This window comes from Cherax quadricarinatus, chromosome 44, assembly GCF_038502225.1.
Source record: "Cherax quadricarinatus isolate ZL_2023a chromosome 44, ASM3850222v1, whole genome shotgun sequence".
Taxonomy (NCBI): Eukaryota; Metazoa; Arthropoda; class Malacostraca; order Decapoda; family Parastacidae; genus Cherax; species Cherax quadricarinatus.
In genome coordinates this window covers 11,053,919-11,079,523 of record NC_091335.1, presented here as the reverse complement: position 1 = coordinate 11,079,523, position 25,605 = coordinate 11,053,919, and the positions used below count along the sequence as shown (strand labels likewise).

Sequence of the window (25,605 nt, the reverse complement as noted above, 5' to 3'; positions counted from 1 at the left end):
TCCTAGGACCGGTGCTGTTTCTGGTATTTGTGAACGACATGACGGAAGGGATAGACTCCGATGTGTCCCTGTTTGCAGATGACGTGAAGTTGATGAGAAGAATTCAATCGGACGAGGACCAGGCAGAACTACAAAGGGATCTGGACAGGTTGCAGGCCTGGTCCAGCAATTGGCTCCTGGAGTTCAACCCCACCAAGTGCAAAGCCATGAAGATTGGGGAAGGACAAAGAAGACCGCAGACGGAGTACAATCTAGGGGGCCAGAAACTACAAACCTCACTCAAGGAAAAAGATCTTGGGGTGAGTATAATACCGAGCACATCTCCTGAGGTGCACATCAATCAGATAACTGCTGCAGTGTACGGACGTCTGGCAAACCTAAGAATAGCGTTCCGATACCTCAGTAAGGAATCGTTCAAGACTCTGTACACCATATACGTCAGCATTTGACAGATGCGATCATGGCGTAATAGCGCACAAAATACGTGCTAAAGGAATAACTGGGAAAGTGGGGAGATGGATCTTCAGCTTCCTAACAAATCGAACACGAAGAGTAGTGGTCAACAGAGTTAAATCGGAGGCTGCCATTGTGAAGAGCTCTGTTCCACAAGGCACAGTACTCGCCCCCATCTTATTCCTTATCCTCATATCAGACATGGACAGAGATATACACCACAGCATCGTATCATCCTTTGCGGATGATACTAGGATCTGCATGAGGCTGTCATCTGCTGAGGACGCGGTTAACCTCCAAGAAGATATAAACAAAGTTTTCCAGCGGGCAACGGTAAACAATATGATGTTCAATGAGGACAAATTCCAACTACTCCGTTATGGAAAACTGGAGGAGATAATAACTAGAACAGAGTATACTACTGACTCCGGCCATACAATAGAATCACAACAGTGCCACGATCGCAAGTGCAAAGAAAATGATAAGATGGATAATGAGAACGTTCAAAACGAGAGATGCCAAGCTAATGATGATCCTTTTCAAATCACTTGTTCTCTCTAGGCTGGAATACTGCTGTACATTAACATCTCCATTCAAAGCAGGTGAAATTGCAGATCTGAAGAGCGTACAGAGATCTTTTACTGCACGTATAAGTTCTGTCAAGCACCTTAACTACTGGGAACGCTTGGAAGCACTTGACTTGTACTCGTTGGAACGCAGGAGGGAGAGATATATCATAATCTACACTTGGAAAATCTTGGAAGGAATGGTCCTAAATTTGCACACAGAAATCACTCCCTACGAAAGTAAAAGACTGGGCAGGCGATGCAAAATGCCCCAATTAAAAGTAGGTGGGCCATTGGTACACTAAGGGAAAACACCATAAGTATCCGGGGCCCAAGACTGTTCAACAGCCTCCCATCAAACATTAGGGAATTGCCAATAAGCCCCTGGCTGCCTTCAAAAGAGAGCTGGACAGATACATAAAGTCAATGCCGGATCAGCCGGGCTGTGGCTCGTACGTTGGACTGCGTGCGGCCAGCAGTAACAGCCTAGTTGATCAGGCCCTGATCCACCGGGAGGCCTGGTCATGGACCGGGCCGCGGGGGCGTTGATCCCCGGAATAACCTCCAGGTAACCAGGTAAGGCCCATATTGGAGTATACAGCACCAGTCTGGAATCCACACCTGGTCAAGCACGTCAAGAAATTAGAGAAAGTGGAGTGGTTTGCAAGAAGATTGTTTACAGGCTTGTCCTTCGAAGAAAGGTTAAGGGAAATCGGCCTGACGGCACTGGAGAACAGGAGGGTCAGGGGAGACATGATAACGACATGCAAAATACGGCGCAGAATTGACAAGGTGGACAAGGACAGGATGTTCGGGAGATGGGACACAGAAACAAGGGGCCACAATTGGAAGTTGAAGACTCCTATGAGTCAAAAGGATGTTTGGAAGTATTTCTTCAGTCATAGAGTTCTCAAAAAGTGGAATAGCCTAGAAAGTGACGTAGTGGAGGCAGGAACCATACATAATTTTAAGACGAGGTTTGGTAATGCTCATTGAGCAGGGAGAGAGAGGACCTAGTAGCGATCAGTGAAGAGGTGAGGCCAGGAGCTACGACTCGACTCCTGCAACCATAGATAGATGAGTACACACACACACACACACACACACACACACACACGACGAGGTGTCAGAGTGGGCGCCTGTGACAAGCGGGGTTCCACAGGGGTCAGTCCTAGGACCTGTGCTGTTTCTGGGTATATGTGACGACATAAACGGAGGGGATAGACTCAGAAGTGTCCTTGTTTGCAGATGATGCGAAGTTAATGAGAAGAATCAAATCGGATGAGGATCAGGCAGGACTACAAAGAGACCTGGACAGGCTACAAGCCTGGTCCAGCAGCTAGCTCCTTGAATTTAACCCTGCCAAATGCAAAGTCATGAAGATTGGGGAAGGGCAAAGAAGACCGCAGACACAATATAGTTTAGATGGCCAAAGACTGCAAACCTCACTCAAGGAAAAAGATCTGGGGTGAGTATAACACCGAGCATATCTCCTGAGGCGCACATCAATCAGATAACTGCTGCAGCATACGGGCGCCTGGCAAACCTACGGATAGCGATCCGATACCTCAGTAAGGATTCGTTTAAGACTCTTGTATACCATCTACGTCAGGCCCATACTGGAGTATGCAGCACCAGTTTGGAATCCATACCTAGTCAAGCACGTCAAGAAATTAGAGAAAGTGCAAAGGTTTGCAACAAGACTAGTCCCAGAGCTACGGGATTTTCCTACGAAGAAAGGTTGAGGGAAATCGGCCTGACGACACTGGAGGACAGGAGGGTCAGGGGAGACATGATAACGACATACAAAATACTGCGCAGAATAGACAAGGTGGACAAAGACGGGATGTTCCAGAGATGGGACACAGACACAAGAGGTCACAATTGGAAGTTGAAGACTCAGATGAATCAAAGGGATGTTAGGAAGTATTTCTTCAGTCATAGAGTAGTCAGGCCGTGGAATAGCCTAGAAAGTGATGTAGTGGAGGCAGGAACCATACATAGTTTTAAGGCGAGGTATGATAGAGCTCATGGGGCAGGGAGAGAGAGGACCTAGTAGCAATCAGCGAAGAGGCGGGGGACAGGAGCTGTGAATCGACCCCTGCAACCACAAATAGGTGAGTACAAATAGGTGAGTACACACACACACACACACACACACACACACATACATACACACACACACACACACACACACACACACACACACACACACACACACACACACACACACACACACACACACACACACACACACACGCGGTACAAGAGGAGACGGTGTGTGAGACAGCGAGACGCGTGAACAAACACACTGTGATGTTATTAGTCTCTCTTTCTCTCTCTCTCTCTGTCTCTCTCTCTCTCTCTCTCTCTCTCTCTCTCTCTCTCTCTCTCTCTCTCTCTCTCTCTCTCTCTCTCTCTCTCTCTCTCTCTCTCTGTCTCTCTCTCTCTCTCTGTCTCTCTCTCTCTCTCTGTCTCTCTCTCTCTCTCTCTCTCTCTCTCTCTCTCTCTCTCTCTGTCTCTCTCTCTCTCTCTCTCTCTCTGTCTCTCTCTCTCTCTCTCTCTCTCTCTCTCTCTCTCTCTCTCTCTCTGTCTCTCTCTCTCTCTCTGTCTCTCTCTCTCTCTCTCTCTCTCTCTCTCTCTCTCTCTCTCTCTCTCTCTCTCTCTCTCTCTCTCTCTCTCTCTCTCTCTCTCTCTCTCTCTCTCTCTCTCTCTCTGTTCTCTCCATGCTCTCTGCCTCTCTCTCTCTCTCTCTCTCTCTCTCTCTCTCTCTCTCTCTCTCTCTCTCTCTCTCTCTCTCTCTCTCCTCCTCCTCCGTCCACAACTAAACACTCTTCGGGACATATAAACACACTCACACATAAATAATGCTGCGCAATGAACAAATTTAGAATAATCTCCCTGAAATTCATAACAATTTACATCATATTTTCCCACAGAACTAATAATGTGCAAAACAAACTGTGCAAGAGTCAGCAGTGAGAGTAAAGAGCTCTGGGAGTGGCCATGAGCAGCGCAAGAGTCAGCAGTGAGAGTAAAGAGCTCTGGGAGTGGCCATGAGCAGCGCTAGGACGTACACAGTCATGATCTTGGAGATGAACCTCACAGCATCTTCCCGTTCTTGAAGTCCATTACATCACCTCGTGGGTTATCACGAGGTTATCACGAGGTTATCACGAGGTTATCACAGGTTATCATGGCTGGATGTTGTCCATCTTTTTCCAAACGCCCTTTTTTAAGTCCGTCTCCTGTACACTCTTGCCTGTTGATTATTGTTGAGTTTAGTTGGTCATTGATGAATATTTTATTAAAGTCCCTCTGCTGTACACACTTAAGTCCCTCTGCTGTACACACTTAAGTCCCTCTAATGTACACACTTAAGTCCCTCTGCTGTACACACTTAAGTCCCTCTTAAGTCCCAGTTTCCTATACCTCTCTTACCTACTTTCAGTCTGTCTCCTATATATATATATATATATATATATATATATATATATCTGTTGGAGTGTGAGCAGGGTAATATTTAGTGAAGGGATTCAGGGAAACCGGTTATTTTATATAACCGGACTTGAGTCCTGGAAATGGGAAGTACAATACCTGCACTCTAAAGGAGGGGTTTGGGATATTGGCAGTTTGGAGAGATATATTGTGTATTTTTATACGTATATACTTCTAAACTGTTGTATTTTGGGCACCTCTGCAAAAACAGTGATTATGTGTGAGTGAGGTGAAAGTGTTGAAAGATGAAAGTATTTTCTTTTTGGGGATTTTCTTTCTCTTTGGGTCACCCTGCCTCGGTGGGAGACGGCCGACTTGTTGAAATATATATATATATATATATATATATATATATATATATATATATATATATATATATATATATATATATATATATATATATATATCTCAGTAGTACCAGTTCCTGGTAACCAGTTACCAGTAACCAGTGTACCAGTAGATGACTCACTACCAACCGTCTGTGTGAATCATTGACTGTATTCATATTGCTGCTGACCATAGCAGGATTTCAAACACCCCCTCACACATAGGCACTTGTGAGTCAGTCAAGATAGAGAGCAGAGAGAGGCAGGTCGGCTGTTGGCGCTTTCCATACTTCCCGTTATATATTATACGTACTACCAGCCTACGTGAGTATTCTTACCCTATCCACGTATCGAAAACCCACATGACATATATATATATATATATAATATATAATATATATATATATATATATATATATATATATATATATATATATATATATATATATATATATATATATATTCTTCTTTCAACGTACCAGCTGTATCCCACCGAGGCGGGGAGGCCCGAAAGAAAAAACTAAAGTTTCTCCTTTTAAATTTAGTAATATATACAGGAGAAGGGGTTACTAGCCCCTTGCTCCCGGCATTTTAGTCGCCTCTTACGACACGCATGGCTTACGGAGGAAGAATTCTGTTCCACTTCCCCATGGAGATAACAGGAAATAAACAAGAACAAGAATTAGAAAGAAAATAGAAGAAAACCCAGAGGGGTGTGTATATATATGCTTGTACATGTATGTGTAGTGTGACCTAACTGTAAGTAGATGTTGCAAGACGTACCTGAAATCTTGCATGTTTATGAGACAGACAGAAGACACCAGCAATCCTACCATCATGTAAAACAATTACAGGTTTTCGTTTTACACTCAATTGGCAGGACGGTAGTACCTCCCTGGGCGGTTGCTGTTTACCAACCTACTACTTAAATATATATATATATATATATATATATATATATATATATATATATATATATATATACATGTTGTTACGTGTGTATCACCGATTATAAGGCGAAAATCTCATCCAGCTCCTCAGAGCTGGGGCGTGTGCCCAAAATGCAGCATGCATTACCCCTTTGAACAGCTGCGCTGAGCCGCTGGAACAGAAAACTAGCTGCCCTGGGATCCCTAGTTACCCTGATGAGTCTTTTTCCCAGCTCCTTAAGGAAATTAGATGCACTCTTTCCCCATGAGCCAAGGGTCTCTGAGCCTATGGGAACAAACATATAATGATGGGCAAGTTCTCCATATTTTCTAGACTTTTGGGACTCCCTGAAGCTGGGCAGCTGCCCCTCCTTCCTCCCTGGTGTATTGGAGATAGGTATCAGCCAAGGTAGATGCACATGTATAGTCCCACACCACCTGCTTCCCATCTGTCCAGGCTTGAAGGGTGATACCATCTGGACGCTTCTGGCTGCCATCAGATCTGCATAGTTGGGGTGGCTCCCTTACTGCTGGGCATCCAGCTGTTGTGAGGCTCCTCTTGATAATGTTATTAACCTCCTCATGTCTTGCAATCTTTCCCTCGGATTTACGGCACACAAGACCATGGTACCCGAATCGGTCTGCTGCTTCACTGCCACAAATACACCTGTGTTCGGGGAGAATAGGGGCGGCAAGTCGAAGGGCAACACCGATGCGGATGGTCTGTGGGTCGAGGCGTGTGCCAAGGCTGGAGTTGGGAACAGCCAACAGAAAGTCCCCAGCATGAGGGGCTCTCACTGCCAGCAGGCAGGCTCTATCCTTCCCTGACACACTCTGATATATATATATATATATATATATATATATATATATATATATATATATATATATATATATATATATATATATATATATATAACATAAGAAAGAAGGAACACTGCAACAGGCCTACTGGCCTATGTGAAGCAGGTTCAGTTCTCCCACCACCTTAAGCCATACATTGACCTAGTGAGGTCAGACACGTCACTTAAAGAAGGAGCACTGCGTCCGACATAGTAGCACAAGCTAGTCAGGTCCAACTCACACCCACCCACACCCACTCATGTATTTATCCAACTTATTTTTAAAACTGCACAACGTCTTAGCTTCTATGACGATACTCGGGAGTTTGTTCCAATCATCCATGACTCTATTACCAAACCAGTACTTTCCTATATCCTTCCTGAATCTGAATTTTTCCAGTTTAAAGCCATTGCTGCGAGTCCTGTCTATGTTAGATATTTTTAGCACGCTATTTACATCCCCTTTATTAATTCCTGTGTTCCATTTATACACATCGATCATATCCCCCCTAATTCTACGCCTTTCTAGAGAGTGCAGATTCAGGGCCTCAGTCTATCCTCATAGGGAAGATTTCTGATAAATGGGATCAACTTTGTCATCCTCCTTTGTACGTTTCCAGATCACTATATCCATTCTGTAATACGGTGACTGCATATGTGTTTATATTTCCAATACGGTGACCAAAACTGTGCAGCATAATCTAAATGAGGCCTAACCAAGGATATAAAGAGTTGAAGAACAACCTGAGGACTTCTATTATTTACATTTCTTCCTATGAAGCCAAGGACTCTGTTAGCTTTATTGCAAACACTTATGCACTGTTGCCTTTTCGCAATCCGTAATATTAAGATCTACATTATTTAGTTTATATGTGACATGGTTGTTTTCCTGTCCAGCATTTAGAACTTTGCATTTGTCTATATTAAACTGCATCTGCCACTTCTCCGACCACTGCATCAGTCTATTCAAATCATCCTGGAGTGCTCTAGTGTCCTCATTAGAATGGAGTGGACGGCCTACTTTGGTGTCATCAGCAAATTTGCTTATGTCGCTATTTATTCCCTCATCTATGTCGTTTATGTAGATTGTGAACACCGCTTGTGACGTGCCCCTATTCTGATTTCTCCCCATTTATGCAAACTCTCTGCTGCCTATTTGTCAGCCATGCCTCAACCCAGGAAAAAATTTCTCCTCCTATTCCGTGTGCCTTAAGTTTCCTCAGGAGCCTGTGATGTGGGACCCTGTCAAAAGCCTTACTGAAATCCATATACATAATACCATATTCATTACCATGATCTACCTCCTCAAACACCTCAGTGAAAGAAGTTTGTAAATTCCTAAGATAGGAACGCCCCTTTGTAAAACCATTTTGAGATTCCTTAATCAATTTATGCCTTTCAAGATGGCTACGAATTGCCTCGGCAATTATTGACTCCACAAATTTACCAACTATGGAGGTGAGGCTTATTGGTCTATAGTTCGAAGCTAAGGACCTGTCACCTGCCTTGTAAATAGGTATTATTACACATGTAGTAACACCTGTTCTCACTCACCACCTGCCCTTGCTTCCTCCTACAGGTAGGCTGGATACACCTGCAGCGTCAGATGATCGTAGCGGTGCACACACGCATGATATCCCGCATCTCCCGCTACTCCGTGACTCACGACTCGCACAAGACGTGGACGCTGCATATTAACGGCGTCACGGAGGAGGACAGTGGCTATTATATGTGTCAGATCAACACTGACCCCGCCCTGGCGCAGGTGGGGCTCCTGCAGGTCGTAGGTGAGTGTCTATTAGGATACGGATGTTCTAGGTTTGAAGCCTATACATCAATTTATTTTTTATTTTTCTCAAAGGATATATATATATATATATATATATATATATATATATATATATATATATATATATATATATATATATATATATATATATATATATATTTATATATGTATATATATATATACACATACATACATACATACATGGAATTCCTTGCAGTGTTGCCACCTGTAAGAGAGACTCTTGCAGTGTTACCACCTGTAAGATGACTCCTCAAAGACCACTCTTGCTGCCTGGAAAATCGACCCTTGGCTAGTGTTACTACCTTCAAAATCGACCCTTCACTAGTGTTACCACCTAGAAAATGATCCTCAGGGGACCTCTAGCATACCAGGCTAAAGCGCTAGGGGGAGGGGGCAGGGAGAAAAAGGTGAAAAAGGGGTAAATGGTGGGTAGAGAGATATTTCGATAAAGGAGGTAGTAGTAAATAGGGAGGTAGGCAAGGGGAAGGATGACAGAGGAGAGAGGTAGGCGAAATAAGAATTAGGAAGAGGCAGTAGAAAGGGGGCAGGGGGCAGGGGGCAGGGGGGTCAGGCTTAGGGGGAAACAGGAAGGGGTTAGTATTCTTGTGTTTACGTCTGGTCATCAGACAAGTTATGACTTCAAGGCCATTAAAACCAGCGTCTTCAAGGAGATGGTGAAGGAGGGAGAGACAGGGGTGGGAGGGAAGGGAGGGAGACAGGATGGAAGGGGATCTAAGTCTCTATCCTCTCTCTTTTCTCTCTCCTTCCTTCCTTCACTTCTTCCTTCAAACTGGGACGTGTTTAGAAGGTTTCTAATTCCTTTGGTCTGTTCAGTTCCGTCACCAGCATAGGCAACACCATGGTGGTAAAGGTGTGGTTACTAGTGTCAGAGGTCTGGTTGCTAGTGTCAGAAGTCTGGTTGCTAGTGTCAGAGGTCTGGTTGCTAGTGTCAGAGGTCCTGTTACTAGTGTCAGAGGTCTGGTTGCTAGTGTCAGAGGTCTGGTTACTAGTGTCAGAGGTCTGGTTACTAGTGTCAGAGGTCTGGTTACTAGTGTCAGAGGCCTGGTTATTAATATCAGAGGTCTGGTTACTTGTGTCAGGGGTCTGGTTACTAGTGTCAGAGGTCTGGTTACTAGTGTCAGAGGTCTGGTTCCTAGTGTCAGAGGTCTGGTTCCTAGTGTCAGAGGTCTGGTTACTGGTGTCAGAGATGTGGTTCCTAGTGTCAGAGGTCTGGTTACTAGTGTCAGAGGTCTGGTTACTAGTGTCAGAGGCCTGGTTATTAATATCAGAGGTCTGGTTACTTGTGTCAGGGGTCTGGTTACTAGTGTCAGAGGTCTGGTTACTAGTGTCAGAGGTCTGGTTCCTAGTGTCAGAGGTCTGGTTCCTAGTGTCAGAGGTCTGGTTACTGGTGTCAGAGATGTGGTTCCTAGTGTCAGAGGTCTGGTTACTAGTGTCAGAGGTCTGGTTACTAGTGTCAGAGGTCTGGTTATTAGTATCAGAGGTCTAGTTACTAGTGTCAGAGGTCTGGTTACTAGTGTCAGAGGTCTGGTTACTAGTGTCAGAAGTCTGGTTACTAATGTCAGAGGTCTGGTTGCTAGTGGCAAAGGTCTGGTTGCTAGTGGCAAAGGTCTGGTTGCTAGTGGCAAAGGTCTGGTTGCTAGGGACAGAGGTCTGGTTGCTAGTGTCAGAGGTCTGGTTCCTAGTGTCAGAGGTCTGGTTACTAGTGTCAGAGGTCTGGTGCTAGTGGCAAAGGTCTGGTTCCTAGTGTCAATGGTCTGGTTGCTAGTGGCAAAGGTCTAGTTGTTAGTGGCAAAGGTCTAGTTACTAGTGTCAGAGGTCTGGTTGCTAGTGGCAAAGGTCTGGTTGCTAGTGGCAAAGGTCTTGTTACTAGTGTCAGAGGTCTGGTTGCTAGTGTCAGAGGTTTGGTTGCTAGTGGCAAAGGTCTAATTGCTAGTGTCAGAGGTCTGGTTGCTAGTGGCAAAGGTCTGGTTGCTAGTGGCAAAGGTCTAGTTACTAGTGTCAGAGGTCTGGTTGCTAGTGGGAAAGATCTGGCTGTTTTAAAGGAATACTTGACTATATCCTCGTCACACTACTGAAGTCTCCCAGCTCAGGCTGACACTACTGAAGTCTCCCAGCTCAGGCTGACACTACTGAAGTCTCCCAGCTAAGGTTGACACTACTGAAGTCTCCCAGCTCAGGCTGACACTACTGAAGTCTCCCAGCTCAGGCTGACACTACTGAAGTCTCCCAGCTCAGGCTGACACTACTGAAGTCTCCCAGCTCAGGCTGACACTACTGAAGTCTCCCAGCTCAGGCTGACACTACTGAAGTCTCCCAGCTCAGGCTGACACTACTGAAGTCTCCCAGCTCAGGCTGACACTACTGAAGTCTCCCAGCTCAGGTTGACACTACTGAAGTCTCCCAGCTCAGGTTGACACTACTGAAGTCTCCCAGCTCAGGCTGACACTACTGAAGTCTCCCAGCTCAGGTTGACACTACTGAAGTCTCCCAGCTCAGGCTGACACTACTGAAGCCTCCCAGCTCAGGCTGACACTACTGAAGTCTCCCAGCTCAGGCTGACACTACTGAAGCCTCCCAGCTCAGGTTGACACTACTGAAGTCTCCCAGCTCAGGCTGACACTACTGAAGTCTCCCAGCTAAGGTTGACACTACTGAAGTCTCCCAGCTAAGGTTGACACTACTGAAGTCTCCCAGCTCAGGCTGACACTACTGAAGTCTCCCAGCTCAGGCTGACACTGCTGAAGTCTCCCAGCTCAGGCTGACACTGCTGAAGTCTCCCAGCTCAGGCTGACACTACTGAAGTCTCCCAGCTCAGGCTGACACTACTGAAGTCTCCCAGCTCAGGCTGACACTACTGAAGTCTCCCAGCTCAGGTTGACACTACTGAAGTCTCCCAGCTCAGGCTGACACTACTGAAGTCTCCCAGCTCAGGTTGACACTACTGAAGTCTCCCAGCTCAGGTTGACACTACTGAAGTCTCCCAGCTCAGGCTGACACTACTGAAGTCTCCCAGCTCAGGTTGACACTACTGAAGTCTCCCAGCTCAGGCTGACACTACTGAAGCCTCCCAGCTCAGGCTGACACTACTGAAGTCTCCCAGCTCAGGCTGACACTACTGAAGCCTCCCAGCTCAGGTTGACACTACTGAAGTCTCCCAGCTCAGGCTGACACTACTGAAGTCTCCCAGCTAAGGTTGACACTACTGAAGTCTCCCAGCTAAGGTTGACACTACTGAAGTCTCCCAGCTCAGGCTGACACTACTGAAGTCTCCCAGCTCAGGCTGACACTGCTGAAGTCTCCCAGCTCAGGCTGACACTGCTGAAGTCTCCCAGCTCAGGCTGACACTACTGAAGTCTCCCAGCTCAGGCTGACACTACTGAAGTCTCCCAGCTCAGGCTGACACTGCTGAAGTCTCCCAGCTCAGGCTGACACTACTGAAGTCTCCCAGCTCAGGCTGACACTACTGAAGTCTCCCAGCTCAGGCTGACACTACTGAAGTCTCCCAGCTCAGGCTGACACTACTGAAGTCTCCCAGCTCAGGTTGACACTACTGAAGTCTCCCAGCTCAGGCTGACACTACTGAAGTCTCCCAGCTCAGGCTGACACTACTGAAGTCTCCCAGCTCAGGCTGACACTACTGAAGTCTCCCAGCTCAGGCTGACACTACTGAAGTCTCCCAGCTCAGGTTGACACTACTGAAGTCTCCCAGCTCAGGTTGACACTACTGAAGTCTCCCAGCTCAGGCTGACACTACTGAAGTCTCCCAGCTCAGGTTGACACTACTGAAGTCTCCCAGCTCAGGCTGACACTACTGAAGCCTCCCAGCTCAGGCTGACACTACTGAAGTCTCCCAGCTCAGGCTGACACTACTGAAGCCTCCCAGCTCAGGTTGACACTACTGAAGTCTCCCAGCTCAGGCTGACACTACTGAAGTCTCCCAGCTAAGGTTGACACTACTGAAGTCTCCCAGCTAAGGTTGACACTACTGAAGTCTCCCAGCTCAGGCTGACACTACTGAAGTCTCCCAGCTCAGGCTGACACTGCTGAAGTCTCCCAGCTCAGGCTGACACTGCTGAAGTCTCCCAGCTCAGGCTGACACTACTGAAGTCTCCCAGCTCAGGCTGACACTACTGAAGTCTCCCAGCTCAGGCTGACACTGCTGAAGTCTCCCAGCTCAGGCTGACACTACTGAAGTCTCCCAGCTCAGGCTGACACTACTGAAGTCTCCCAGCTCAGGCTGACACTACTGAAGTCTCCCAGCTCAGGCTGACACTACTGAAGTCTCCCAGCTCAGGTTGACACTACTGAAGTCTCCCAGCTCAGGCTGACACTACTGAAGTCTCCCAGCTCAGGCTGACACTACTGAAGTCTCCCAGCTCAGGCTGACACTACTGAAGTCTCCCAGCTCAGGCTGACACTACTGAAGTCTCCCAGCTCAGGCTGACACTACTGAAGTCTCCCAGCTCAGGCTGACACTACTGAAGTCTCCCAGCTCAGGCTGACACTACTGAAGTCTCCCAGCTCAGGCTGACACTACTGAAGTCTCCCACCTCAGGCTGACACTACTGAAGTCTCCCAGCTCAGGCTGACACTACTGAAGTCTCCCAGCTCAGGCTGACACTACTGAAGTCTCCCACCTCAGGCTGACACTACTGAAGTCTCCCAGCTCAGGCTGACACTACTGAGGTCTCCCAGCTCAGGCTGACACTACTGAAGTCTCCCAGCTCAGGCTGACACTACTGAAGTCTCCCACCTCAGGCTGACACTGCTGAAGTCTCCCAGCTCAGGCTGACACTACTGAAGTCTCCCAGCTCAGGCTGACACTACTGAAGTCTCCCAGCTCAGAGTGACATATTTCACCACAGTACAGCACTATCCTGTGTGATGGAATATTTTCGTGGGAAAGTGGCACTCGTGTACAGGTAACAACGTGTATTTCAAGGGAACTTTTCGCCCAGAGTGGATTGTTCTGTCCATTATGACCGATGAAACCACTCTGGGCTAAACGTTGCCATTAATATATGTCCAGAACGTGAAACTCACACACACACACACACACACACACACACACACACACACACACACACACACACACACACACACACACACACACACACACACACACACACACACACACACACTATAGTTCCTACCTCTCACCTTTGGGACTAGTTTCGTTGCAAACCTTTGTAACTTTTCCAGTTTCTTCGTGTGATTTATCAGATGTGGGTTCCATACTGGCGCTGAATACTCTAAGATTGTCCAGCTACCCAGGTTCCAGGTTCCACTACCCAAGTCCCACAACTCAGGTCCCTGGTCTCACAACTCGAGTCCCAGGTCCCGCTACCCTGGTCCTAGGTCCCAGGTCTCATAACTCAGGTCCTAGATCCCACTACCCATTTCCCAGGTCCCACAACTCAGGTCCCAGGTCAGTGTTTAGGATGATGCAGTTTGGGAAACACAATTGACTCTATTTAAGATCTAAATTAGAACGGCCCGGTAACATCTGTATCTCATTCGCACATTTGAATAAGGTTTAGAGAGGTAGTTAGAGATTTAGAGAGCTTGTTAGATGACTTTGAGGGGAGTGAGAGGGTTAGATAGTGTGTTTGATGATTCTGAGAGGGTTAGACGGAGTGTTAGATAACTTTGAGAGAGAGAGTGAGAGGGTTAGAGAGCTTCTTAGATGTCTTTGAGAGGGAGTGAGTGGGGTTAGTGGGTTAGATGGGTTTGAGAGGGTTAGTGTGTTAGATGGTTTTGAGAGGGAATGAGAGGGTTAGATAGTGTGTTAGATGGTTTTGAGAGGGAATGAGAGGGTTAGATAGTGTGTTAGATGGTTTTGAGAGGGAATGAGAGATTAGATAGTGTGTTAGATGGATTTGAGAGGGAATGAGAGGGTTAGATGATGTGTTAGATGATTTTGAGAGGGAATAAGAGGGTTAGTGTGTTAGATGGTTTTGAGAGGGAATGAGAGGGTTAGTGTGTTAGATGGTTTTGAGAGGGAGTGAGTGGGGTTAGATAGTGTGTTAGAAGGTTTTGATAGATAGGGATTCAGATAGTGTGTTAGATAACTTTGAAAGGGTGTTAGAGATTGAGAAAGCGTGTTAGCTGACTTTCTGAGGGAGATAGAGACTTAGAGAGTTAGTTCTTGCACAAATTCATCAATACTTTACCCCTTGCACTCCTTCCCTCTCCCCCTCCTTTCTTTCTCCCCTCCTTCCCTCTCCCCCTCCCTCCCCTCCTTCCCTCTTCCCCCTCCCTCCCCCCCGCTGTCGCCATCCCCTTACTCCCCCCCCCCTCCAACATAAGATTTTCATTTATAAGTTTTTTTCAGAATTGCTTGAATTCATTCCCCCCCTCCCCCCCCACTCTCTCTCTCTCTCTCTCTCTCTCTCTCTCTCTCTCTCTCTCTCTCTCTCTCTCTCTCTCTCTCTCTCTCTCTCTCTCTCTCTCTCTCTCTCTCTCACATTCTCTTTCTCTTTCTCTCCCTCCTGTTTATATCTCACCAGTGTCTATCTTTTTCACTGAGTGCCACACACCCACCCCTGGCACCCACCCACAGTGCCCCCCCCCTCTCTCTCTCTCTCTCTCTCTCTCTCTCTCTCTCTCTCTCTCTCTCTCTCTCTCTCTCTCTCTCTCTCTCTTTCGAAAGTAAGAAGTTTCTCAATGAAAGTAATTTTCTTGTTCGTAGAGATTTCATTTCCTTTCACATTCTTTCATATTTTGTTGAGCTGACTTATTTTTTGTCTTTGTTTTCCACAGTGTTGCTTTTATCAAGGTTGTGGGACTGACCACCTTGTATCAAGGTTGTGGGACTGACCCCCTTGTATCAAGGTTGTGGGACTGACCCCCTTGTATCAAGGTTGTGGGACTGACCCCCTTGTATCAAGGTTGTGGGACTGACCCCCTTGTATCAAGGTTGTGGGACTGACCCCCTTGTATCAAGGTTGTGGGACTGACCCCCTTGTATCAAGGTTGTGGGACTGACCACCTTGTATCAAGGTTGTGGGACTGACCCCCTTGTATCAAGGTTGTGGGACTGACCCCCTTGTATCAAGGTTGTGGGACTGACCCCCTTGTATCAAGGTTGTGGGACTGACCCCCTTGTATCAAGGTTGTGGGACTGACCCCCTTGTATCAAGGTTGTGGGACTGACCCCCTTGTATCAAGATTGTGGGACTGACCCTCTTGTATCAAGGTTGTGGGACTGACCCCCTTGTATCAAGGTTGTGGGACTGACCCCCTTGTATCAAGGTTGTGGGACTGACCCCCTTGTATCAAGGTTGTGGGACTGACCCCCTTGTATCAAGGTTGTGGGACTGACCCCCTTGTATCAAGGTTGTGGGACTGACCCCCTTGTATCAAGGTTGTGGGACTGACCCCCTTGTATCAAGATTGTGGGACTGACCCTCTTGTATCAAGGTTGTGGGACTGACCCCCTTGTATCAAGGTTGTGGGACTGACCCCCTTGTATCAAGATTGTGGGACTGACCCTCTTGTATCAAGGTTGAGGGACTGACCCTCTTGTATCAAGGTTGAGGGACTGACCCTCTTGTATCAAGGTTGTGGAACTGACCCCCTTGTATCAAGGTTGTGGGACTGACCCCCTTGTATCAAGGTTGTGGGACTGACCCCCTTGTATCAAGGTTGTGGGACTGACCCCCTTGTATCAAGGTTGTGGGACTGACCACCTTGTATCAAGGTTGTGGGACTGACCCCCTTGTATCAAGGTTGTGGGACTGACCCCCTTGTATCAAGGTTGTGGGACTGACCCCCTTGTATCAAGGTTGTGGGACTGACCCCCTTGTATCAAGGTTGTGGGACTGACCCCCTTGTATCAAGGTTGTGGGACTGACCCCCTTGTATCAAGATTGTGGGACTGACCCTCTTGTATCAAGGTTGTGGGACTGACCCCCTTGTATCAAGGTTGTGGGACTGACCCCCTTGTATCAAGGTTGTGGGACTGACCCCCTTGTATCAAGGTTGTGGGACTGACCCCCTTGTATCAAGGTTGTGGGACTGACCCCCTTGTATCAAGGTTGTGGGACTGACCCCCTTGTATCAAGGTTGTGGGACTGACCCCCTTGTATCAAGATTGTGGGACTGACCCTCTTGTATCAAGGTTGTGGGACTGACCCCCTTGTATCAAGGTTGTGGGACTGACCCCCTTGTATCAAGATTGTGGGACTGACCCTCTTGTATCAAGGTTGAGGGACTGACCCTCTTGTATCAAGGTTGAGGGACTGACCCTCTTGTATCAAGGTTGTGGAACTGACCCCCTTGTATCAAGGTTGTGGGACTGACCCCCTTGTATCAAGGTTGTGGGACTGACCCCCTTGTATCAAGGTTGTGGGACTGACCCCCTTGTATCAAGGTTGTGGGACTGACCCCCTTGTATCAAGATTGTGGGACTGACCCTCTTGTATCAAGGTTGTGGGACTGACCCCCTTGTATCAAGGTTGTGGGACTGACCCCCTTGTATCAAGATTGTGGGACTGACCCTCTTGTATCAAGGTTGAGGGACTGACCCTCTTGTATCAAGGTTGAGGGACTGACCCTCTTGTATCAAGGTTGAGGGACTGACCCTCTTGTATCAAGGTTGTGGGACTGACCCTCTTGTATCAAGGTTGAGGGACTGACCACCTTGTATCAAGGTTCTGGGACTGACCACCTTGTATCAAGGTTGTGGGACTGACCCCCTTGTATCAAGGTTGTGGGACTGACCACCTTGTATCAAGGTTGTGGGACTGACCCTCTTGTATCAAGGTTGAGGGACTGACCCCCTTGTATCAAGGTTAAGGGACTGACCCCCTTGCATCAAGGTTGAGGGACTGACCCTCTTGTATCAAGGTTGAGGGACTGACCCTCTTGTATCAAGGTTGAGGGACTGACCCCCTTGTATCAAGGTTGTGGGACTGACCCCCTTGTATCAAGGTTGTGGGACTGACCCTCTTGTATCAAGGTTGAGGGACTGACCCCCTTGTATCAAGGTTGAGGGACTGACCCCCTTGTATCAAGGTTGAGGGACTGACCCTCTTGTATCAAGGTTGAGGGACTGACCCCCTTGTATCAAGGTTGAGGGACTGACCCCCTTGTATCAAGGTTGAGGGACTGACCCTCTTGTATCAAGGTTGAGGGACTGACCCCCTTGTATCAAGGTTGAGGGACTGACCCCCTTGTATCAAGGTTGAGGGACTGACCCTCTTGTATCAAGGTTGTGGGACTGACCACCTTGTATCAAGGTTGAGGGACTGACCACCTTGTATCAAGGTTGAGGGACTGACCACCTTGTATCAAGGTTGAGGGACTGACCACCTTGTATCAAGATTGAGGGACTGACCACCTTGTATCAAGGTTGAGGGACTGACCACCTTGTATCAAGGTTGTGGGACTGACCACCTTGTATCAAGGTTGAGGGACTGATCACCTTGTATCAAGGTTGAGGGACTGACCACCTTGTATCAAGGTTGTGGGACTGACCACCTTGTATCAAGGTTGAGGGACTGACCACCTTGTATCAAGGTTGTGGGACTGACCACCTTGTATCAAGGTTGAGGGACTGACCACCTTGTATCAAGGTTGAGGGACTGACCACCTTGTATCAAGGTTGTGGGACTGACCACCTTGTATCAAGGTTGAGGGACTGACCCTCTTGTATCAAGGTTGTGGGACTGACCACCTTGTATCAAGGTTGAGGGACTGACCACCTTGTATCAAGGTTGAGGGACTGACCCTCTTGTATCAAGGTTGTGGGACTGACCACCTTGTATCAAGGTTGAGGGACTGACCCTCTTGTATCAAGGTTGTGGGACTGACCACCTTGTATCAAGGTTGAGGGACTGACCCTCTTGTATCAAGGTTGAGAGACTGACCCCCTTGTATCAAGGTTGAGAGACTGACCCTCTTGTATCAAGGTTGAGGGACTGACCTCCTTGTATCAAGGTTGAGGGACTGACCACCTTGTATCAAGGTTGAGGAACTGACCACCTTGTATCAAGGTTGAGGGACTGGCCACCTTGTATCAAGGTTGAGGGACTGACGCCCTTGTATCAAGGTTGAGAGACTGACCACCTTGTATCAAGGCTGAGTGACTGACCACCTTGTATCAAGATTGAGGGACTGACCCCCTTGTATCAAGGTTGAGGGACTGACCCCCTTGTATCAAGGTTGAGGGACTGACCACCTTGTATCAAGGTTGAGGGACTGACCCCCTTGTATCAAGGTTGAGGGACTGACCCTCTTTTGTCAAGGTTGAGGGACTGAACCCCTTGTATCAAGGTTGAGGGACTGACCACCTTGTATCAAGGTTGAGGGACTGACCCTCTTGTATCAAGGTTGTGGGACTGACCACCTTGTATCAAGGTTGAGGGACTGACCACCTTGTATCAAGGTTGAGGGACTGACCCTCTTGTATCAAGGTTGTGGGACTGACCACCTTGTATCAAGGTTGAGGGACTGACCCTCTTGTATCAAGGTTGTGGGACTGACCACCTTGTATCAAGGTTGAGGGACTGACCACCTTGTATCAAGGTTGAGGGACTGACCCTCTTGTATCAAGGTTGTGGGACTGACCACCTTGTATCAAGGTTGAGGGACTGACCCTCTTGTATCAAGGTTGTGGGACTGACCACCTTGTATCAAGGTTGAGGGACTGACCCTCTTGTATCAAGGTTGAGGGACTGACCACCTTGTATCAAGGTTGAGGGACTGACCACCTTGTATCAAGGTTGAGGGACTGACCCTCTTGTATCAAGGTTGTGGGACTGACCACCTTGTATCAAGGTTGAGGGACTGACCCTCTTGTATCAAGGTTGTGGGACTGACCACCTTGTATCAAGGTTGAGGGACTGACCACCTTGTATCAAGGTTGAGGGACTGACCCTCTTGTATCAAGGTTGTGGGACTGACCACCTTGTATCAAGGTTGTGGGACTGACCACCTTGTATCAAGGTTGAGGGACTGACCCTCTTGTATCAAGGTTGAGGGACTGACCCTCTTGTATCAAGGTTGTGGGACTGACCACCTTGTATCAAGGTTGAGGGACTGACCACCTTGTATCAAGGTTGAGGGACTGACCACCTTGTATCAAGGTTGTGGGACTGACCTTGTATCAAGGTTGTGGGACTGACCACCTTGTATCAAGGTTGTGGGACTGACCACCTTGTATCAAGGTTGAGGGACTGACCACCTTGTATCAAGGTTGAGGGACTGACCCCCTTGTATCAAGGTTGAGGGACTGACCACCTTGTATCAAGGTTAAGGGACTGACCACCTTGTATCAAGGTTGAGGGACTGACCACCTTGTATCAAGGTTGAGGGACTGACCACCTTGTATCAAGGTTGAGGGACTGACCACCTTGTATCAAGGTTGAGGGACTGACCACCTTGTATCAAGGTTGAGGGACTGACCACCTTGTATCAAGGTTGAGGGACTGACCCACTTGTATCAAGGTTGAGGGACTGACCCCCTTGTATCAAGGTTGAGGGACTGACCCTCTTGTATCAAGGTTGAGGGACTGACCCTCTTTTATCAAGGTTGAGGGACTGATCACCTTGTATCAAGATTGAGGGACTGACCACCTTGTATCAAGGTTGAGGGACTCACCCCCTTGTATCAAGGTTGAAGGACTGACCCCCTTGTATCAAGGTAGAGGGACTGACCCTCTTGTATCAAGGTTGAGGGACTGACCCTTTTGTATCAAGGTTGAGGGACTGACCCTCTTTTATCAAGGTTGAGGGACTGATCACCTTGTATCAAGGTTGAGGGACTGACCCCCCTTGTATCAAGGTTGAGGGACTAACCCCCTTGTATCAAGGTTGAGGGACTGACCCCTTGTATCAAGGTTGAGGGACTAACCGTTTTGTATCAAGGTTGAGGGACTGACCCTCTTTTATCAAAGTTGAGGGACTGATCACCTTGTATCTAGGTTGAGGGACTGACCACCTTGTATCAAGGTTGAGGGACTGACCCCCCTTGTATCAAGGTTGAGGGACTAACCCCCTTGTATCAAGGTTGATGGACTGACCCCCCTGTATCAAGGTTGAGGGACTGACCCTCTTGTATCAAGGTTGAGGGACTGACCCTCTTGTATCAAGGTTGAGAGACTGACCCCCTTGTATCAAGGTTGAGAGACTGACCCTCTTGTATCAAGGTTGAGGGACTGACCTCCTTGTATCAAGGTTGAGGGACTGACCACCTTGTATCAAGGTTGAGGAACTGACCACCTTGTATCAAGGTTGAGGGACTGGCCACCTTGTATCAAGGTTGAGGGACTGACGCCCTTGTATCAAGGTTGAGAGACTGACCACCTTGTATCAAGGCTGAGTGACTGACCACCTTGTATCAAGATTGAGGGACTGACCCCCTTGTATCAAGGTTGAGGGACTGACCCCCTTGTATCAAGGTTGAGGGACTGACCACCTTGTATCAAGGTTGAGGGACTGACCCCCTTGTATCAAGGTTGAGGGACTGACCCTCTTTTGTCAAGGTTGAGGGACTGAACCCCTTGTATCAAGGTTGAGGGACTGACCCCTTGTATCAAGGGTGATGGACTGACCACCTTGTATCAAGGTTGAGGGACTGACCCTCTTGTATCAAGGTTGAGGGACTGACCCCCTTGTATCAAGGTTGAGGGACTGACCCTCTTCTATCAAGGTTGAGGGACTGACCACCTTGTATCAAGGTTGAGGGAGTGATCACCTTGTATCAAGGTTGAGGGACTTACCCCTTGTATCAAGGTTGAGGGACTGACCACCTTGTATCAAGGTTGAGGGACTGACCCTCTTGTATCAAGGTTGAGGGACTGACCCTCTTGTATCAAGGTTGAGGGACTGACCCTCTTGTATCAAGGTTGAGGGACTGACCACCTTCTATCAAGGTTGAGGGACTTACCCCTTCTATCAAGGTTGAGGGACTGACCCTCTTGTATCAAGGTTGAGGGACTGACCCTCTTGTATCAAGGTTGAGGGACTGACCACCTTGTATCAAGGTTGAGGGACTGACCACCTTGTATCAAGGTTGAGGGTCTGGCCACCTTGTATCAAGGTTGAGGGACTGACGCCCTTGTATCAAGGTTGAGAGACTGACCACCTTGTATCAAGGCTGAATGACTGACCACCTTGTATCAAGATTGAGGGACTGACCCCCTTGTATCAAGGTTGAGGGACTGACCCCCTTGTATCAAGGTTGAGGGACTGACCCCCTTGTATCAAGGTTGAGGGACTGACCCTCTTTTATCAAGGTTGAGGGAGTTATCACCTTGTATCAAGGTTGAGGGACTGACCCTCTTTTATCAAGGTTGAGGGACTGACCCTCTTGTATCAAGGTTGAGGGACTGACTCTCTTGTATCAAGGTTGAGGGACTGACCCCCTTGTATCAAGGTTGAGGGACTGACCCTCTTCTATCAAGGTTGAGGGACTGACCACCTTGTATCAAGGTTGAGGGACTGACCACCTTGTATCAAGGTTGAGGGACTGACCACCTTGTATCAAGGTTGAGGGACTGATCACCTTGTATCAAGGTTAAGGGACTGACCCCCTTGTATCAAGGTTGAGGGATTGACCTCCTTGTATCAAGGTTGAGGGACTGGCCTTCTTATATCAAGGTTGAGGGACTGACCCCCTTGTATCAAGGTTGAGGGACTGACCCTCTTGTATCAAGGTTGAGGGACTAACCCTCTTTTATCAAGGTTGAGGGACTGATCACCATGTATCAAGATTGAGGGACTGACCACCTTGTATCAAGGTTGAGGGACTGACCCCCTTGTATCAAGTTTGAGGGACTGACCCCCTTGTATCAAGGTTGAGGGACTGACCCTCTTGTATCAAGGTTGAGGGACTGACCACCTTGTATCAAGGTTAAGGGACTGACCCCCTTGTATCAAGGTTGAGGGACTGGCCTTCTTATATCAAGGTTGAGGGACTGACCCCCTTGTATCAAGGTTGAGGGACTGACCCTCTTGTATCAAGGTTAAGGGACTGACCCCCTTTTATCAAGGTTGAGGGACTGGCCTTCTTATATCAAGGTTGAGGGACTGACCACCTTGTATCAAGGTTGAGGGACTGACCCCCTTCTATCAAGGTTGAGGGACTGACCCCCTTGTATCAAGGTTGAGGGACTGACCCTCTTGTATCAAGGTTGAGGGACTGACCCCCTTGTATCAAGGTTGAGGGACTGACCCTCTTGTATCAAGGTTAAGGAACTGACCCCCTTGTATCATGGTTGGGGGACTGACCCTCTTTTGTCAAGGTTGAGGGACTGACCCCCTTGTATCAAGGTTGAGGGCCTGACCACCTTGTATCAAGGGTGAGGGACTGACCACCTTGCATCAAGGCTGAGTGACTGACCACCTTGTATCAAGGTTGAGGGACTGACCCTCTTTTATCAAGGTTGAGGGACTGATCACCATGTATCAAGCTTGAGGGACTGACCCTCTTGTATCAAGGTTGAGAGACTGACCCTCTTGTATCAAGGTTAAGGGACTGACCCTATTGTATCAAGGTTGAGAGACTGACCCTCTTGTATCAAGGTTGAGGGACTGACCCTCTTGTATCAAGGTTGAGGGACTGACCCTCTTGTATCAAGGTTGAGGGACTGACCCTATTGTATCAAGGTTGAGAAACTGACCCTCTTGTATCAAGGTTGAGGGACTGACCTCCTTGTATCAAGGTTGAGGGACTGACCCCCTTGTATCAAGGTTGAGGGACTGACCACCTTGTATCAAGGTTGAGGGACTGACCCTCTTGTATCAAGGTTGAGGAACAGACCCCCTTGTATCAAGGTTGGGGGACTGACCCTCTTTTGTCAAGGTTGAGGGACTGACCACCTTGTATCAAGGTTGAGGGACTGACCCTCTTGTATCAAGGTTGAGGGACTGACCCCCTTGTATCAAGGTTGAGGGACTGACCCTCTTGTATCAAGGTTGAGGGACTGACCACCTTGTATCAAGGTTGAGGGACTCACCACCTTGTATCAAGGGTGAGGGACTGACCACCTTGTATCAAGGTTGAGGGACTGACCCCCTTGTATCAAGGTTGAGAGACTGACCACCTTGTATCAAGGTTGAGAGACTGACCACCTTGTATCAAGGCTGAGTGACTGATCACCTTGTATCAAGGTTAAGGGACTGACCACCTTGTATCAAAGTTGAGGGACTGACCCTCTTGTATCAAGGTTGAGGGACTGACCCCCTTGTATCAAGGTTGAGGGACTGACCCTCTTGTGTCAAGGTTGAGGAACTGACCCCCTTGTATCAAGGTTGGGAGACTGACCCTCTTTTGTCAAGGTGTAAGGACTCACCACCTTGTATCAAGGTTGAGGGACTGATCCTCTTGTATCAAGGTTGACGGACTGACCCCTTTGTATCAAGGTTGAGGGACTGACCCTCTTGTATCAAGGTTGAGGGACTGACCACCTTCTATCAAGGTTGAGGGACTGACCACCTTGTATCAAGGTTGAGGGACTGACCCTCGTGTATCAAGGTTGAGGGACTGACCCTCTTGTATCAAGGTTGAGGGGCTGTCCCTCTTGTATCAAGGTTGAGGGACTGACCCTCTTGTATCAAGGTTGAGGGACTGACCCTATTGTATCAAGGTTGAGAGACTGACCCTCTTGTATCAAGGTTGAGGGACTGACCTCCTTGTATCAAGGTTGAGGGACTGACCCCCTTGTATCAAGGTTGAGGGACTGACCACCTTGTATCAAGGGTGAGGGACTGACCACCTTGCATCAAGGCTGAGTGACTGACCACCTTGTATCAAGGTTGAGGGACTGATCACCTTGTATCAAGGTTGAGGGACTGACCATCTTGTATCAAGGTTGAGGGACTGACCACCTTGTATCAAGGTTGAGGGACTGACCCTCTTGTATCAAGGTTTAGGGACTGACCACCTTGTATCAAGGTTGAGGGACTGACCCTCTTGTATCAAGGTTGAGGGACTGACCCCCTTGTATCAAGGTTGAGGGACTGACCCTCTTGTATCAAGGTTGAGGAACTGACCCCCTTGTATCAAGGTTGGGAGACTGACCCTCTTTTGTCAAGGTTGAGGGACTGACCACCTTGTATCAAGGTTGAGGGACTAACCCTCTTGTATCAAGGTTGAGGGACTGACCACCTTGTATCAAGGTTAAGGGACTGACCCTCTTGTATCAAGGTTGAGGGACTGACCACCTTCTATCAAGGTTGAGGGACTGACCACCTTGTATCAAGGTTGAGGGACTGACCCTCGTGTATCAAGGTTGAGGGACTGACCCTCTTGTATCAAGGTTGAGGGACTGACCCTCTTGTATCAAGGTTGAGGGACTGACCCTCTTGTATCAAGGTTGAGGGACTGACCTCCTTGTATCAAGGTTGAGGGACTGACCCCCTTGTATCAAGGTTGAGGGACTGACCACCTTGTATCAAGGGTGAGGGACTGACCACCTTGCATCAAGGCTGAGTGACTGACCACCTTGTATCAAGGTTGAGGGACTGATCACCTTTTATCAAGGTTGAGGGACTGACCATCTTGTATCAAGGTTGAGGGACTGGCCACCTTGTATCAAGGTTGAGGGACTGACCCTCTTGTATCAAGGTTTAGGGACTAACCACCTTGTATCAAGGTTGAGGGACTGACCACCTTGTATCAAGGTTGAGGGACTGACCACCTTGTATCAAGGTTGAGGGACTGACCCCCTTGTATCAAGGTTGAGAGACTGACCACCTTGTATCAAGGTTGAGAGACTGACCACCTTGTATCAAGGCTGAGTGACTGACCACCTTGTATCAAGGTTAAGGGACTGACCACCTTGTATCAAGGTTGAGGGACTGACCACCTTGTATCAAGGTTGAGGGACTGACCCCCTTGTATCAAGGTTGAGAGACTGACCACCTTGTATCAAGGCTGAGTGACTGACCACCTTGTATCAAGGTTGAGGGACTGACCCCCTTGTATCAAGGTTGAGGGACTGACCCCCTTGTATCAAGGTTGAGGGACTGACCCCCTTGTATCAAGATGAGGGACTGACCCCCTTGTATCAAGGTTGAGGGACTGACCCTCTTTTATCAAGGTTGAGGGACTGACCCTCTTATATCAAGGTTGAGGGACTGACCCTCTTTTATCAAGGTTGAGGGACTGATCACCTTGTATCAAGATTGAGGGACTGACCCTCTTGTATCAAG

The 25,605-nt window shown here is 48.0% G+C and overlaps 1 protein-coding gene across 2 annotated transcripts in view; it reads left to right on the top strand.

The window, feature by feature from the left end:
• Nucleotides 1–25,605, top strand: part of LOC128697387 (lachesin) — an 86,393-nt gene that overhangs the window by 18,092 nt on the left and 42,696 nt on the right. For both annotated transcript variants that reach the window (XM_070094090.1, XM_070094089.1), the window contains exon 2: nucleotides 8,194–8,401. In XM_070094090.1, the coding sequence (XP_069950191.1) occupies nucleotides 8,194–8,401 (208 nt within the window). The remainder of the gene's footprint in view (nucleotides 1–8,193; nucleotides 8,402–25,605) is intronic.